This window comes from Anguilla rostrata, chromosome 9 (genome assembly GCF_018555375.3).
Source record: "Anguilla rostrata isolate EN2019 chromosome 9, ASM1855537v3, whole genome shotgun sequence".
In the NCBI taxonomy this organism is placed as follows: domain Eukaryota; kingdom Metazoa; phylum Chordata; class Actinopteri; order Anguilliformes; family Anguillidae; genus Anguilla; species Anguilla rostrata.
The window spans coordinates 21,996,148-22,013,997 of NC_057941.1; the positions used below are offsets into that span (position 1 = coordinate 21,996,148).

At 46.2% G+C, this 17,850-nt stretch overlaps 1 protein-coding gene across 7 annotated transcripts in view; it reads right to left on the reverse strand.

Annotated features, from left to right (window-relative positions):
- arhgap32b (Rho GTPase activating protein 32b) overlaps positions 1-17,850 on the reverse strand; it is a 118,483-nt gene that overhangs the window by 30,238 nt on the left and 70,395 nt on the right. For all 7 annotated transcript variants that reach the window (XM_064351048.1, XM_064351050.1, XM_064351047.1 and 4 more), the window contains 6 exons: positions 16,205-16,291; positions 11,182-11,319; positions 6,907-6,999; positions 6,176-6,298; positions 5,976-6,053; positions 790-871 (listed from right to left, as the gene is read on the reverse strand). In XM_064351048.1, the coding sequence (XP_064207118.1) occupies positions 790-871; positions 5,976-6,053; positions 6,176-6,298; positions 6,907-6,999; positions 11,182-11,319; positions 16,205-16,291 (601 nt within the window). The remainder of the gene's footprint in view (positions 1-789; positions 872-5,975; positions 6,054-6,175; positions 6,299-6,906; positions 7,000-11,181; positions 11,320-16,204; positions 16,292-17,850) is intronic.

Genomic DNA, 17,850 nt, shown 5'->3' on the forward strand with positions numbered 1-17,850 from the left:
TAGGAATAGTGAAGGATTGTCAGGTAGCGGTAATTCCAATGTGTGGATGCCGTTTAAGTAAAAGCATTATGGGTAAATGATGAAACAGGTAAACAGTTCAAGAATTTTCAGGCAATTGTGTGTAATACACAGTCACCAATTAAATGGCCTGTTCCATTTTAAATTCCTTTTTTACAAGGAGCATGGACCTGATTTGACTGAAAAAGCTGCTTTTAAAGGGAAACCAAATCCCTGTCAACTGGGTACAGGTCCTCCCTCCTACAGCTGGTTAAAGTGGTCTCTGAGCAATACAATGTTCTTGCAGGCAGGATTTGTGTGGTTCACCAGCGATACAGATATAGGCTCCAGTGGAGTCTATTTTTTATCAAATAGTACATCCAAGTAATCCCCATAGAAACAGTTACAGTGATACCCAATGATACCAAACACTGCAGCGTCTATATGCTTTATTTCATTCATGTTAATGTCCTTGGAAGGCCAGCTAGGACACTCTCTTCAAACCCACCAAGACCAGCCACACCATCATATGGCTTAGTAGCAGTCTACTTCTACATTCTGTGCTCCCACAGGACAACTCACCATCTAAAACACATCAATACATGAAACCCTCTTGCATCACTTATGGCTTTCAGCCTGTACGTGTAATGTGTGTACATTCACTCATAATTAAGACACTGAAATGTATCACAGGGAACAGCAGTGCATCTGTGAGCCACGACCAATTCCTTCAAACCCAACAATCACAGCCTCTGTTTGGCATCATGTGACATTTTGGGAGGAGCACAGTACCTGGTTTTGGCACAGAGTTGGTGACAGACTGGGGAAGCTTGTCATTGATCAGCTCCACACACTCGCTGGGAAAGAAGCCAACCTACAGAAAGATGGAGAGATAAAAAGAGAGAGAGAGAAAAAAGACAGTCAGGGTGACATTCCCCACTTAACACTAGTAATAAAACACCATCGCACTTGAATCATTTTCTCAGGCATAATTACGAGCCACATCCTCCATAGGGCTTTTGGTGATGGGGTCAGTGTAAGCATAACGGCAGCACGTCTTTATGCGGCTTCTGGAGCCTCTCTCTGGGCAAGAGGCCGTGCGGGAAAGCGGGTTCCACTCTGGCGCATGCCAGCTAGCGCGAGGGTGTCTGGATGAGCCCTGGCAGCTGTCTGGCCCTGGTTCTGGTTTAATCTGTGCCACGCGCCCCGGGGCCCGCCGGGTACGGCCGGGTCAGGATGCCGCCGCGGCACGAGCGCTGCCGAGACCCGCGGCCAGACCTGTCAGTATGTCATTTCCTGTGTGGACGCCATTTCCACATCTGCCATGAAAAATAATATGCATACAAAGCTATTTTTAAAGCAGGTTTTACGTGGTTTTCAGATTCCTTTCCAAATAAAAGAACACAAAGTAAAAACAAGACAGAATACAGACAGATTTTTAAAAAAGAAAAAAGAAAAAAAAAAACATTAACCTGGAACCAGTGTTTGTTTTAACATTAGTGTTGAAGGTTATGGGAAAATATCACATCATGCCGAAATGTGATTTAATGCTGAAACTGCTTAGCTATCCCTTAGTCACCTCAGAATAAACGCCTACATTTCACTGATTAAGAAAACAAGATGAAGCAAAGTGGCAAAATTCATTTCTGCTCAGGCCAATTTCATCGGCTTCTGAGCAATGGCTGTGCTTCTGCGATTCAGTGAGCTAGACTTGAGATGAAATTCATAAAACTCCTTTAATCCACAAAATGACAGTCAAAAGTAAAAAATAAGTTAAAATGTCAAAATCTGAGATGCAGAGTAGGCTGTAATCAGTCTCTTAGAGCTCCTATAATGTCAGCCCATTTACCTTCCTGAAGAACGGTTAGCAAACATTAGCCATTAGCTAGTGAAAGGCTCTCTTTCTGTACGGGAAATGAGCTGAGGGGGTCAGTGAGCAGGGCTGGGAGGACACGTGGATCTCGGGAGCTGGGAGAGATGCGTGATTACGAGACTCAAGAGGTCAGCATTTGGCCTAGCAAGCTTTAAACCACATTAGCAGCTTAAAAAGGTACACTGCTTCATAAAATTAACTTTCTATCCCAAAAACATGCCAGCCAAGAACATGACTAGGGCTCTTTCAGAAACAATCAGAGGGGACAGCAAATAACTCTAACTGAATCTGTGACATGACCTGGCCAATAATGGACCATGACGCAGGGAGGCAGGCAAGCGTCCACAGGTATTCATATTTCATCTTCATGCAGCATGAAAAGGCGACTACCCGTCACCAGCATCAATGAAAAATGGCAGTGAACAGCTTTACCAGTCAGGGGGGATAAAAAAAGATAAGGATAAATCCATCCATACAATTCCACCTGATTTTCCGCTGAATACTACACTCTGGTTGGCCACAGCTGCCGTGTCACTTCCTGACTCGATCAGTGACATCAGAAGTATTCCTGCGTGGGTTTGGCCCCGCCCCCCAAACAATTCTATTGTGGATGCAACGTTGCCCACCAACCCCGGGATAAACCTGACGACACTGAGGGGGACAGAACAAGACATTGCAGTTTCTCCATGCAATGGGAAACTGCACTAAAAGGACTCGTCTTGTTCTCGCTCAAACTCCAGTCGTCTTCAAGGATGTCATAAATCTTGTAGATAAAATGTTGTAATCTCAAGGCTTCAAGGTTCAGTGCCCTTAGCAAAGAGGCACAATGTTAGTACTACCCAAGCAACACCCACACAGCCCACAAGGTCTGCAGTCCTATTGACAGCTGGGGGGGGGGGGGGGGGGGTGACAGAGCTCAACCTGGCTCCTCCTTCGCCAGAATCAGTCCTGCGCAGCACTGTTACAGATTCACATTCAGAGCCATACATGAACTGAATGGGCTCAATGTATCCTCACTACTTATTTCAAGCCTCTCAGCATGATATAGATATCAGGTGCTACACACATACCAACATGTGGGTATACATAAGCTCACACTGAGCATAACCGTTTAGTTTTCTGAATTACTGTTCAATATTTGCTCCCCATTGCCCAGTTCAAAACACCACCATTCTGCTGAGAATACATGGTAAGCATGACTTCCAAAATACATGCCTTAAGTGTATGTTCTCGTTTTCGTTTCCTCAATGTAAGTGAGGAACGTTCTCGTTTTCATTAATTTGTCTCTTGATCCAAGGGCTCTCACTGAATGGTTCAAATTTTCTCAGATGATTGGTGTGTTGATTACTAGGGGTGTGCAGAGACGTCATTATCTGTATCTGTATCTGTTCAACCAACAAAATTATCTGTCTGTGTATCTGTATTCGGATAGAAGACCAGAAGTGGGCATTGTTTATACCGGAAGTCACGTTAAATCTGGCAAATGTTGTATTTTCTAACCTAATATTCATTGGCAATGCAACTGTTGTGCCTTCAAAGCATCAAATTGATTTAATATGGGCATATAATTAATTATGAAATATATTTCCACATCCTCATACTGTACTTTTCATCTCTCTCTCTGTTTTATTTTTAACTAAACTAAGTTTTACAAACTGTCTGATGACTGTTTCATGCAGGCTATATAAACGTGGACAACCTGGGGAAAAATATTACTTCATTACCAAGGTTGGAATTGAAATAAAAAAAAAAGGAATATAGGCTACCAGTCACAAAAGTGAAACGAAATGGTTGTCACGTTGAGAATGGTTGCTCACGCTCACCCTCCTGTCCACTCATATTTATTGACATGAATCCCATACAAGTATGATTGCGTGAAAATAATTGTTAAATTTAATGCAAGATTAGGCCTACAAATCTGCTACTGTACATATCATCATTCTTAAGTTTCAAACATGCTGAATTAAAAACATCATCTGGCTAAAAACGTCTCATATCCCTTCTTCTTGAAAGACAGATTTCTGTTTTATGGTTAATATGTTGATTATGATCTGATTATAAGCCTATGCATATAATAGCTCATGAACCACCACACAAGTTGATCGTTTGTTTTCGTGAACGGCCGAATGGTGCATCGTTTTAAATGTTGCTGCCGCAAGGAATTGTGGGACGGCATTATCTCCTTTCCTTTCGAAAAGGACGGTCCAGTGTGCCATATGCTAAAGGAGATAAGAAAGCACTGAAGCACCTTTCCTTAGTATTTAGAGAATTCGACCAGCTCTTATCATGGCTGCCACTTAGATACTACCGGGTCATTTCACTCAGTTAGGAACCTTCCTAAGCAAAAAAGACTATTCAGACGCAGCCAAAATTTTGTAGCGCATTGATTTTAGAATTGTTAAAAGCCCGAGGTGTCTCTTTACTGAGAAATAACTTATGGCGAGGTATAAAAAAAAAATAAAAAAAATAAAAAACCTGGACTGGAAGAAAAAAACTGGACTGGAAGAAAAAAAACCTGGACTGGAAGAAAAAAAACTGGACTGGATGGAAAAAAAACCTGGACTGGAAGACAAAAACCTGGACTGGAAGAAAAAAAACTGGATTGGATGAAAAAAATACGGAATCCCCTAAAGGTCATGGTGGGGATTTATTTATTTATTTTTAGCTACTTTTGCGTTCCCTCGCAATGCTTTTGCATTACCTCGCAACGTTTGACATTCACAACAGTTACACGCAGGCTACGTTTCCTTGCAACTCTGGTAATGCATCTGGCCCTGGCTCTGCATTTTGGATGGTGTAGTGGCAGGCGCCCTTTTGTAATGTCTAATGTTGATAAAAACGGTGATTTCTTAATGTCGTTTTGTTATGGGTGTTATGTAAAGAATAAACACGCCGAACTGTCCCGTTATTGGAAATTATACAACCGCTTGGCTGAATACTCCATTCTGATTGGTCCAAGGGTGGGCATTATTTAAGCAATAGATCACAACAGGCCGTGGTATATGGTTATATCACGGCCTGACGCAAAGCGGAGTCTCAGTAAAGGGACACCTCAGCTTTTTAACAGTTCTAAAATCAATGCGCTACAAAATCCAGCATTCTAAAGCAGTTTAAACAGCAACATTATTCTTTCGCTTTTGAATTGTTGTTACATCCCCTCCCCTTTTCAATGTCCAATTTCACAATTGATGGCAACGTTGGATCACATTTCTAGTTATTGTTGCTAGCTTTATTCATGCATTCCGCAAATCGGAATCGTCCCTTATTTGGACAATAGAACAGGCGTTGCGCATTTAACTCATGGCTACGGGACACATTTTCATCCGTATTTTTGTGAACGATTGCATTTATGGTAACCGCTGTTTTGAAGACAAAGAACTAAGAAGTGTACCTGAGCTTCATCCTCATTTCAAATAACTTTTGCTGGAAGGAAGGCTGCCCTTTGAGTGGCAAGGCTAAATGGTGATGGAGGGAAGCCTAGTTCAACCGCCACTGTTGTTTAAAACTCATAATTTTCCCCAGAATTCTCACCACATATCCGCTGACATGATGCTGAACCAAGGAATCTCAGAGACTGACTAAGACTTAGAGCCAAGCTGAAGACCAGAGACTCACCGACTATGTGCTGACTACGGGCAACTCAACTTAGAAATCTTGATGAGTCCTGGACTCTCCAACAAAGAACTGCGGTTCAGCGCAGTGCAAACAGCTGTGATGGTCAGCAAAACGACCTCAGAGAAGAAAAACAACAACAACCGTTTCACTGACTGCCCGGTTGTGCGACCGCGTTCTCCGCGATTCCCCTCTGTCCGGTGCAGCTTTCAGTCCCTCCCCCGGTGCTCCTGGCTGACTAGGTCAAAGGAAGATCCGCCTTTGTGTCTTCCGACGGAAGCGGCTAACGTGAGCCAAACACTGTGGAATCCAAACGGGTCAGCAGAACTGCTGTGGGACAAAGACGCTTCTCACGCATGCTGCCTGTGAGTGAATGAAGCCCTCAGCAGGCTAACGAACTGTCCCATTCACAGCCTCAGCTGTGCTCAGGACTGTGCTGAGGTGGAGAGAGAATGACGTGGTACAGGGGTGGAAAGCTTGGCAGGAGACTCACCTGAAAACCGTGCTTCCCTCGCCACCAGGTGGTGTCCTCTTTGGGGGGCATGTCGATCACCGAAACGATGTCTCCGACCTGGGACGGGGGCACAGAAGGGAAAAGGGTCAGCCCACCCATTAACAACACAAAACAGCCAGTTCTGCAGCACACAAACAGCGACTCCACCCCCAGCCCTGTCTGTCTGCCCGGACTCCAACCTCAAAGGACAGCTCGTCCGCTGCCTGGGCGATGTAGCGCTTGATCACATGGGCGGCGGCGATGGCCGGAACATTGATGGAGGATTCCTCGTGTACCAGCAAGTGGTTCCCCTTGTTATCAATCTTCAGAAGGGAGAGAAAAAACAGGGAAATTATGATAATTGAGATTAATCTCCAAAGGGCCTGTGATACCTCCTTTCTTATTAAACAGTGAATGTTTAATCAGCCATCAGGGCACAGCCTTGAGTGCCTCTAGCTTTCACCTGTCAGCTTCAGTTGCAAGCTAAAAGGCTCATGAGTTCTGAGAAGCACAGAGCTGCATGCTCACAAAGGCACACCTTTACAGTGGTTCTCTCCTGAACTCAAACTCACTCCTCTGTGACCACTCCCCTTTAACCCTTTAGCTCCACTCCTCCCTTTTTGTGTGGGATCATTCAGTTGGAAGAGGCAGGCTGCCTTTACCACAGCACAAAAAAACGACCCCTCTCTAGTAAGAGAATGAGCAGGGCAAGGACATTGAGAGAAAGTGTGAGGAGAGCAGGAGGAAAATCAACAGGAAAAGAAAAAAGACAGGGAGGTCAAAAAGGGTTGGAGGATAGAGGGGAGGTGGAGAAAGATGTCGAAAAAATAAAAAAAGAGGACAAAGCAGGTGGAGAAAGACAGGAGTCAAAAACTGGAAGGAAGAGAGGGCCAGAAGAGTGAGAGAGAGTAAGTGAGGAGACGACGAATACCTCCATCCATGTGAGGGCAGGCCCACAGTTTATTTTGTTGTCAGCGATGGCTGACAAGCGGGAGAGGTAAGCCATCAGCATCTGGGAAACTGTCTGTGAGGACACAGGGTGAGAGAGAGAATCAAATTAATACCAATCATAGTACTTTTCCTCAGGAGAGAAATGTCATGTCAGTGGCTGACAGTACATAAAGCCCCACCCTCTCATCACAGCTCCAGCCTAACACAAAGTGAGAAAGGCTCTGAGGTTCTTCTGGAGGGATACGTTTTTTTAGACAAGTGATGCGCAAGGTAATATATTTTACTGTGAAGTCCTTCGATCTAAAATCAACAATCCACAAGAGGATCTGCAAGTGAGGTGGAAAAAGCAATAAAGTGACTTTTCACTCAAGGGGCTGTCTTCCATCCCATCAACAAGCAGGATAAAGACGGGAGTGTACAGAAAACTGATACTGCAGCAAAAGCTATGTGAACTCCCCCTCCTCTGGCACGCAATCTCATCAACACAAATTCATACGCTACACCAGACGAAGCCGCTCAGGGACCCGCCCGCCGGAACGGACGTCGGACAGCGTGCGAAAAGCGGACAGTGTGCGAAAGCACGCGAGTGGAGTGGGAGGGAGAGCGGCATGCGCGGACGAACACGCGGACTCCTCACCGGCGCGTCAAATCTTAAGGGAGAGGCCCCCTGGCGCCTGCCCCCGCTCCTTCCGGCAATTACCGACGGGGATCCCCCCGCCCCCAGGCACGCCTGTGGACGGGGGGCTGGGTGAGATCCAGGTGCAATCATCCCAAAGGACTCGCTGGTTTCTGAAACACGGCTCTAATAAAGGGGAGCGGCAACGTGGGAGTAGCGCCGCAGTCCGCCGCGCGCGTTTGAGGGGATATTACCGCCGTAATGTTTCATGTCTGTGTCTGCCCGTGAGACTGCTTCATGGCGTACAAAATGGGCCCTACCCGTTCATCAAAATGCCTCGCGGCGAGGCTGTGGAGCTTGATGATATTTTGTCCTAAGGAGAAAAGCAGTCAGGTGCAGCAATTAATGAGCTAAACTTTGTTAGCAGAAGACTGCATACTGTAATCCCAGCTAGAGATGGTGCATGTGCAGAGGTAGAGGTATCAAAGGCAGCAGGAGATCCACCACCATCCATCCCCCTTACTAAAAGACCCAAGCCAGCAAAAACCAGCATGCCTCTGCAATACAGAGGGTATAGTTTTTATAAAGGCACGTTGAATTTGCTAATAATTTCGTATTTACTCATTAAAGTCAAACAATACAAATGTGTTTTATGGGCTGAAGAACAAAGACATTATTTGTCTAAATAATGGGAACCAAATGGTAAAAAAAAACCCCATAATCTCAAAGCCCATAGTGGAAAATGGTTAAATTATCCACCAACTCCCTGGAAGCAGCAGCCAAGAGACAGTCTTGTGGCGTAAAGTACAGGTGATCGACAATGATTTTTCCCCAGCCGAAACGGTGCTAGTATCATGCCAATTACTCAGAGGCTTTGGGTCAAGAAAATAGCCCTGTAACACCCTTCCACTTCTGTCAGCTGTGTGATGTTTGTGGCAAATCCAGAGTCTGGGGGACTGAGAGGGGATCCATTTGAGCTGACTGCTCCAGCAAGCATCCCCACGCAATAATTTGAGCTGACAGGCAGGGGGATCCCAGAGGTTCGGTTTCCTTTTAACCTTCGCAAACAAACGCAAGGGAGCGGGGATTTGAACGTAGGCTGGAGAAGGCCTGCCTCTATTTATACTGTTTATGTGTCCCTATCGCCAGGGCGATCGCCCGTTCCCACAAACATGGCCAACCTCCGCTGCCACAGAGCGCTGGGACAGGGTGGGGTGGGGGGGCAAGAGAGGCTCTGAGGCACAACGCGCCCCCAAACCTGCCAGTCGTCCCCGGAATGACGAACAGCCCTGTAACGGCTCCAGATGGCCCCCTTGGAGTCATCGGCAAGTGGAGAGGTGCTGAAAGAGGAGCCGTCTGAAGCTTTTCAGCGCCAGCACATCAATATTTTCAAAGCAACAAGTTTGGCAGATCAGTCAAGCCAAAGGGAATGCTATTCATGGCCCAACAATGTTGCACACTTTTGAAAAGGGACTGCAAACAACTTTCGGGTGAAGCAGAAAAGAAAAAGCACATTTATGCAGAGGAAAAAAGTAAATAAAAAAAGACTACTGTCATCGGCCATAATAGACTGGAACGAACAACATCTGGCAGCCACTGAGATCAGTATTCTCTCATAATTTCGCAATTTCTCATTACACGGTGGGTAAAACTTTGTGACAACATACTATGACTGTTGTCCTGATCCTGGCGCATAGCTGCCTGAGAGTTATGGTTCCCTAGATGAGACTGATGTTGCAACCTGGTGCACATATAAATTCCTTAAATTCTCCAGTAAAATCCTTGCAATACAAAGGAATTTCCTAATATATTGCATGCAAAATGAGCTTGCTCTAAGAAGAGCCCCCTGGATAAAGGTCACATGTGCACACATTGTGGCAGGACAACAGATCAGCTCTCAGCTGACCAGCCTCAAGCTAGCCAGCCCTGACGGTGACCCTGAGAAAAATGGCCGCCCATCAAGCCCCGCTGGGCCGGACAGAGCCGACACGCAGTCCTGAAAGAGCCGTGTTATCCCCGCTGCGCCGGATCGGAAAAGGCCCCGGCCGTGGCACCAGCCTGGAGAAATTAAACGCTCCGCTGGAGGCCAATCGGAGAGCGCTGGTTCTGGTTTGGAGCTGGTCCAGATGGGCCTCGCGCCCCGGGCCTCCTGGCCTGTGGCCACACACTGTTCCCGGGACGCGAGCTGCCGCTTACAGCAGTCGAGAGCATTCGGGCCGCAATGCCCGGGGCAGGCACAGCCTGCTCAGCCAGGTGAGAGGACTGCACTGCTGTGATGCGATTCTATCGTTGGGCTAATGCCTGGGGAACATTTGTTGCATTTTAAAGCAGAGGTAATTTCAAAGACCACACATGCAAAGCACAAAGGAGACAGGAAGAGAAGGAAATTTTGGGAAATAGCTGAGGACCTGGCCTAAAAGCCCTGCTGGCTGTGTTCCCATAGCACTTTTGCAATTCATCTTTGTAAATCCAGACCAGGGCCAAGCCACTCTGTATTATGAACAAAGGGCTAGTGAACTCACAACCAGAAGGCGTAGTAGTCAAGGATCTGGGTCACCTCACAATTTCAGGCTATACTGTAGTTCCAGGTACAGGTACTGGAGGGAGGACTGCATAGCTAATATCATATGTGCTCTTCATTTAAACGGCAGGACATTTACTGCCGTTTAAATAGAGTGTCTCAAGGGCACAAGAGCTGCGCAAGGGAACTGAACCAGCATCCTCTTGACTACAAAAATGGCTCCTTCACCACCACATCACACCACCTTTTTACTGAAAGAGCCAAGCCTTGGGTGAGCACACAGATGACCCCTCTTCCCAAAAAAAAAACACCTTAAGCAAACAACTTGACCAACAGGACAATGTGTTCACAACAATCACTGTCCAGAGGGAGGATGGTGGCTGTTTTGAAAATACCTGTTTTACAGGTCTTACAAAGTTAAGAAGAAGATTTAAGAAGCTGGTAAAGCAGTATAGATAGTGGTGATAGATCCTGGTTGGGTGCTTTTTTTGGTTTCTCGGCTGCCTAATGTGGCGAATACCGTGGCGGTTTCCCTACTGCGGGTGGGGAATGGGGGGGTGTGAGCCCTGGTTCAGCGTAGCGAGAGGCTTCCATTACCCCACGCCCGCAGTGGCTGACATTAACAGCCGCCGCATCATGGATGTGCACCATATTCACTGGGAAAATGAGCCAGAGGGGTCAAGCGCACATCACTGAGCATAAAAGATAAAGTTCCAGCACCGGGGAGGCTGATCGAATGCTGAAACATCGGAGGTACGTCTGCGAGGACCTGCCACACGCTCTACAACACCGCATTTAAACAGTCTGAAAACAAACCGCTGAACCAAGCCATATAAAGTAACTTCCCTGGAGTCAGATACTTGCTTGAGGTAGTGTAAGGTTTACAGCATATTTAAAGGCTCAGAATCAAAGGAGGAATGTGGGTCATGATAGCCAGTGTTTGTGCTTCCCAGCCATGCACACAAGTGTGAATGGATGATTCAAATCATTAAACAGCAGTAAAAAAATGCAAAGTATCCCAGATATTCACAACAAGGCTTTGCTCATTCATGCACGGATCAGTGATACAGACGCCAGGATGAATGCCCATCTGAATCCGATTGGGCGGGGCTTCTTACCTCAGCTCGGTCCCTCAGGCTGTCGAATCGGGGAAGCTCAGGGAGCTGGGAGAAGCGTCGGTCGTAGATACACAGGTGGAGGTGCTTGTCAAGGACGCGAAAGTCTTCATAGCTGCGCCTCACAATCCAGCTACGGCCCTGCGGCAGAGAAAGAGAAAGAGAGAGAGAGAGAGAGACAAGAGAGTGAGAGGAGAGAGAGAGAGAGAGAGAGAGAGAGCGAGAAGTGAGAGATGGTCATTATGGGACAAGACAAGTCAGATACTTTCTTTTACATAAAATTAATAAAACACGTTGTCACACGCCAGCATGACACCATTGGTTGCCGCATGCAGAGAGAGAGAGAGAGCGCACCCACACAAACATGAAATAAAATAAACTCAGTCTTCACCCTTCCACCTCACGGGTTCCAGGCAAAAACAATTAACTAAAACAACAAACTAAAATAACAAAGACAAAAGAAAGTAAAACCGAGCAGCAACTTTTCGGTTCCCCGCTTGTAGCTGGCCAGATTTTCACCTGGCCAGCTTCTCCCACTTTTCAGCAGCAGTTCACTTTTCCCCATCTTGTTAAAAGAAACAAAACAGAATTGAAACACAAATAAAGAGACACACTCTTGGTGTGAGCTCCTGGTCTCGGCCCCGAACTGTGGAGAGCAGCACACCTTTAAGCACCTGGGCTGATTAGCCAACACAACCCAGGCGCGTGTGCTCTCTCCACCAGCCGGCGCAGCCGAGACCAATCCGCCTCTCCAGCGGACCGAATAGCACACACATCATTGACAAAGATGGTCAGTTTCACTCTGACAGCTACAAAGGGCACCAGCCCCAATGTGTTACTGCTTACCACGGCCTGAAGGACACTGAAAATTCCCTTGATTGCAAGGCACTGCACGTCCATTAAGTTATTTAAAACATTAGTTGCATAACATTTTGTTATCCATATTGCAACCTCTTTCCCTTTGTTTCAATGTTACTGTTCATTCATTGTTATTGCTGGCATTTTTGCAACCAGCAGCAGGTGCCAAGTTCACATTTGTGCCAGTCCAACGATTCCTGGGCACTCCCTCCCCCCTCCCTGTGGCTGCTGGGAAAACCTTGCTAGCCAACCACAGCAGGGGCAGTATATGACATCTGTGGAATTTCCATATGCCAGCAATGGGACATTGGACACATAACACATGAGACAGTTAATTAGAATGGGAGACACAGAAAATCATAATATAATAATATAATTATAATATAAGCATAAATTGCCAGTAAAAACAGCCAGTGAGGCCAGTGATTGGTGGTCTTTCTTTCATTTTAAGCATAAGTATTTTCATTTTAAACTTGAATTAATACATACACAAAACATTCCTTCCTTTAACCCCCCTTTAAAAAGCTGAATTCTAGTCCCTTTAATTTCTTTAAATTGTGTTTTTTAAACCATTATAACAGACGTTAATGTTATTATCTTTGTTTTTATTATTATTGTTGTTAAGAGGCCATGAGCCAAATATTTTTGCCTCTTAATGAACACCACACGGAATTCCTTCTCCTTCGTCTGCTGTGCGCACGCACACGCACGCACACACAAAGCACATTCTTTGCCTGACATACAGCTTACGGTCATATTACCTAATGAAAAATGATACATACAGGGGTGCTGTTTCTGGACTGATTTAGAGCTATAGCTGGCCGCCACAGAAACAGTCAGCGGCACAAAATCATTCATATTACATATCCAAGCCGACTAAACAACTGGCTATTTTAAAAGAGGCATGTTTCACACTGAACAGCCAAGTCTTCAAGTCTGCCCCCAATCTTAAGTTTGAAAAACAACTTCCACCCCTCCATCTGTGATTTTAAAAATGGTTTCCCCCGTCGTAAAACCTGGGACGGCCAAAATTAAGCAGCCACACTGCACTCTTTAACTTTCCTCGTAATGCTTAAATAAACATGAACTCTCACACAGGCGTTCACCTTCTTTAAGCCAGCGTGGAGCTAGGCCTTCAGTGTTTTGACAACATTTTCCATTATCTGGCTGAGCAGACAAAACAAATAGAATTGATTCTCTTTTGGCTATTTATGAAGCTTACAGCACAGAAAACAAGCCCTTAGCAACCACAGAACGTTGCCACTCCTCTATTGGGCGCATGTCCTTTAGTTCACTAGTGTAGCATTTGTAAAAATTAATATTACAGGCTGTCTAACATATTGCATTCCTTTCCATTCAGAAAAAATGGATTTACAGTGAGTGAACCCCTGGTCCAGGACTCTGAAACTCCACCACATCACACTGAACAATATATAAATCACTGCAATCGATTTCTACGTTCACTCTTTTTTTTTTGCCTTTTTCTCCCATTTTCTCCCCAATTTAGTTGTTATACAAAATTCCCTGTGTGTATCACAGTCCTGGTCGATGTGCTGTCCTCTGTCGGTCTGGGGAGGGTGTAGACTACCACATGCCACCTCCGATACATGTGGAGTCGCCAGCCGCTTCTTTTCACCTGACAGCGAGGAGTTTCACTGGGAGAGCGTAAGGTCTCCCCCAGATCCCCTCCCTGCTGAACAGGCACCCCGACTAACCAGTAGGAGTCGCTAATGCAACGATCAGGATTCATACCCTCACCGGCTTCCCACTCGCCTGTGTGTGTTTGCGGGGAGGAACGTCTGACGGAAGTACCGCTGCCGGCGACTGAACCCGGGTCTCTGCGGTGGTAGGCGAGTGCTTATACCCCTACACTACCCAGACGGCCCTTTCTACGTTCACTCTTGATAAACAAAAACACCTCAGAGTCAGCTCTTGGTCCAGGATTTTAATCTGAATAAAATGATCTTTAATCAAATGGAAAAGCAACACAAATTGCCTCTGGGTCCTAAAGGGAGACACGTATGCTAGTATGACATGGCTCACGCAGCCTGACCAGGTTCACGCAGCCTGACCAGGTTGGTGCTGAACTTCCCCTTCAGAAGCACTAAAATGTGGCAATGTTGATATCAACCTTTTTTGTTACAGTGATCCTTTTGTCAGCTGTGATGGGTCAATTGTTTTATGAATACTGGCAGTATATCTAACGTTGTCACAGGCAAGTTTCTCTGTATAAGAGCATTCGCGAAATGAGCATGCAAGCTCTGAAGCCTTTCTGCTCGAGTGCTCTGCCAGTCCTGTCCTGATGAGAGGGCTTTCACTTTCAGCGTTTAAATTGAAAGTCACATTCCAATACAGCCAACAATGTAGTCTGATGTCGCCAAACCCCCCTCCCTCATTAAGGTGAATTTGCCCCCTTTCTGCACAATCACATATTGATTTGGTGCAGTTTCTAAAACCGGAAATGCGCCTGTGACACTCACGGCTATTTTAACTGCAGAAGATATTTAGATAAGTCTGACTGCAGGGGCGTGGTTATGTCAGTGCGTTCTTGTCCCAGCTCTGGAGCTGGTGGCTTTAACAGAGTACCCTCCCCCCCCACACTCCCCACCCCCACCCTTTCCCAACTGCAGCAGTGTCCCCCTGGTACAGCCCCGAGCGTGATGCCAGCGCAGGGACACTGTGTCCCTCTGTGATAGCACGTGGCTCCAGGCCCACACCCCAGCCCGTCCCGTAGTGCGCTCCGAAATCTCTGTCCTCGCAGTGACCTTCCTTCATAATCATAAAGAACAACCCCTGCGGGGACGCCGACGAGCCATTATCAGGCTGTAAAGCACAGTTCATAAAGAAGGGCTCCTAAATCCAATTTAAAAAGCGCAGAACATGGTGAACTTCGGGGGCCTGTGGGGTCAGTCCACCGGTGCGGTTAATGACCTTGGGTCCTCCGCCATCTCCTCCTGATTTGAACTCGGCGGCTTGAGGCGCCGTCTCTGCTCAACGTTTCTTTCATTTTCCCCATCACAATCATTTTCTAGCCCGAAACTAGTTCAAAAGACATGAAAGACCTCAGTGGGTTTGGGTTCACAAAAAATGGAGTAAGAAGCCTCTTATCGGTGGACAGGGTACACGGACGGAGCGGTACTCCATCCTCATTACTCTCTCTCTCTCTCTCTCTCTGTGTCTGAGACACCAGCTCTGGGCGTTCCAGCTTTGTTGATTCCCTGCCCCACTTTAAAACTCCGTTTTGTTTTGTTTCGTTTTATTTTGGAGTCTCTGGAACTAAAGCGATCTTTCCTGTGTGCTAGGCCTTCTCCCTGCACAGGGCATTCAGCCAGCATTTCAAAAGTTTTTTTTTTTTTTTTTTTTTAAAGGGGGGGAAAAAAAGAACAGCCCTGTGGATTGGGTCTCCCCTGAAACAGAGAGCCAGACTGTTCAAATTTCCAAGGACAAAGCCAGGCTTTCCCTCGCCATTCCCAAGGTCATTCGCATGGATATAGTGGGAAAAACCAGGCACAAAAAAAACACAGGAAATGGGGGGGGGGGTCTTTAAGCATACCCGGCTGGTTGAGGTATAACCAGACCCCCTTTACTGCTTCAGTGTTATTAGTCATTGCAGAGACAGCTGCCACAACAGGCAGTACTGTGAAAAGTGAGACGCGGAAATCCATCAAATTAGCCCCGCTGCAGTATACTACATACCTCATTTCAGGGGTACAAAATACTGAGCGGAGGTGCCAAAATGAGGCAAAGCTTTGTGTGTCACGGCTTGCTGACATCATGTGAACTCTCTCAACGTGGTCAAACAGTGATCTCACCAAGGCTCCTCTCGTCACTGTACAATTCTTAAAGGGCCGAGCCTTTATTTCCTCTATGGCTACCATTTCTACATTTTTACCCTGTCCAGTCTCCTGACCAGCTCTTCGCATATACAGGAGCTGCGAGTCGTGTCTCGTAATATAACAAACAAGTGTGTCAACGGACACTGTGAAATGAGTTTAAGTGCTAAAACGTAGCACAACTGCAAATGGTCAGTGGACTGACTCAATACGACCAGTAATTCTGATGAACTGGACGTGAGTGCCACAGTGAGTGAGAGATTGTGTATGAGTTAATGCGCGAGTGGACAGTTGAGTGTGTGTGAATGTCACACTGCAGCAGACAGCTGTCCTACCTGACAGCAGATCTGGACCAGGTATACCAGCTCCTTCAGCTCAAAGCCATTCCTCGTCACTTCATTCTGCTCATCCGCCAGAGCCAGCTGTAGAGAGAGAGTGAGAGAAAATATAAACAGAAAATATAAATTTGCAGAATATCTAGTCACTATTAAAAACACAAAACAGAAGCATATCCCAACCAAATATCATGTCAGTGACCACAGCCCGGCCATTTAAAAGGGCCAGCACAGGCAAACCTGGCTAGCCAGGAAGGACAAGCTATGCGATCAGTGTACAAGCAACAAGCTCAAGAAATACTAGGAGAAGGGGCAAGAGCCCCACAAGCAGCCAGATATCTAGCCATGAGTCACAGGACGAGGGGCACAAAGGGGACAGTCTTTGCATTAACTCATTAAAATGTTAATCTATTGACAAGTTATTTTGTTTACACGTTTAAAAAAGGGTAAGTTACCATAATCGGTCCTTTTTCACCTGTACTACACTTGTTTACATGTTTATATGTTTATAGAGAGATAGACACTAGCAGACAGTTGTGTGAAGTTGAAACAAGCATCATAAACACTCAGACAGGGGCTGAGAGGGGTTAATGCTAAGTAAAACAACGCTGCCCTGGGACTCCAGCACACTGGCATGCTTTAGGGAAGAGAAGTGCAGCTGCCAGGTTAAACGCATCATCCTGACTCCATCTTTTCATCTCGGCTCGCTCAGAGAAACAGGGAAAACGAGGCTTGAGGAGGAGACAGAGATGGAAAGAGAAACAGAGAGAGAGGGAGAGAGATCGAGAGGAAGAGTGCATGAGAGAGAAAGCTAGAGACAGTGTAGACTATACACAGAGAACAAGAGAGAGAGAGAGATAGAGAGAGAGAGAGAGAGAGAAAGCGGTCTCCAGCTGAGTGAAAGGGTCATGTGTAAGAGCCATAAAATATAAATGAGAAAAAAAGATCATTCCATTCGCCGAGGGCTCAACTCAGCAGGAGAGAAAGTGTTTCTGGAGAACAATTATCTCCATAGACTCCAGTACTCGCAACACACACCATGGGCACTTCTCTGGAAAAAGGAATGCTAGTTCAGATGTCCTTACATTCACTCATTATTAGAAGGTGGGATAGTGTGCTATTATGCATAAAATAAGTGAACAAGTACTATGAAACAGCCTGGGGAAATTTCTGCTGAGCTGAGCAGAAAAGACCCATCAAAACCGGGGAGTTCTGGTCACAGTATATAATTGGGTGCGCTTTATGAAGTGCTATGAAAGCGAGCCTTGCATGTTCCAACACACAGCATGTACTGAAGCTCTGGCACCAGCTTGCAGCTCCTGATGAGGGTCATTAGCACTCTCCGTGCCTTGCTGGGAGTCAATCACTCCTTTTGTGGGAAATCTTGAAACACTTCCTGCCATTACCCTCCTCCTTGGAATGTTTTTTTTGTTTGTTTTCATTTCTTTTATTCACCTTTTTTCCCCCCTCCAGTTAGAAATTGCGCCAATTTTGGGTGCTGTGTGTGTGTGTGTGTGTAGGTGGGGGGATGGGAAAGGGGGGCACTTCCAACATCACGTGGTCCAAGCCCTGAACTGGAACCCCCAAGTGAAAAGGAAGAGAGGGTGGCCAAGACACACCTGACAACATGAGCTAGAAACAGAGCT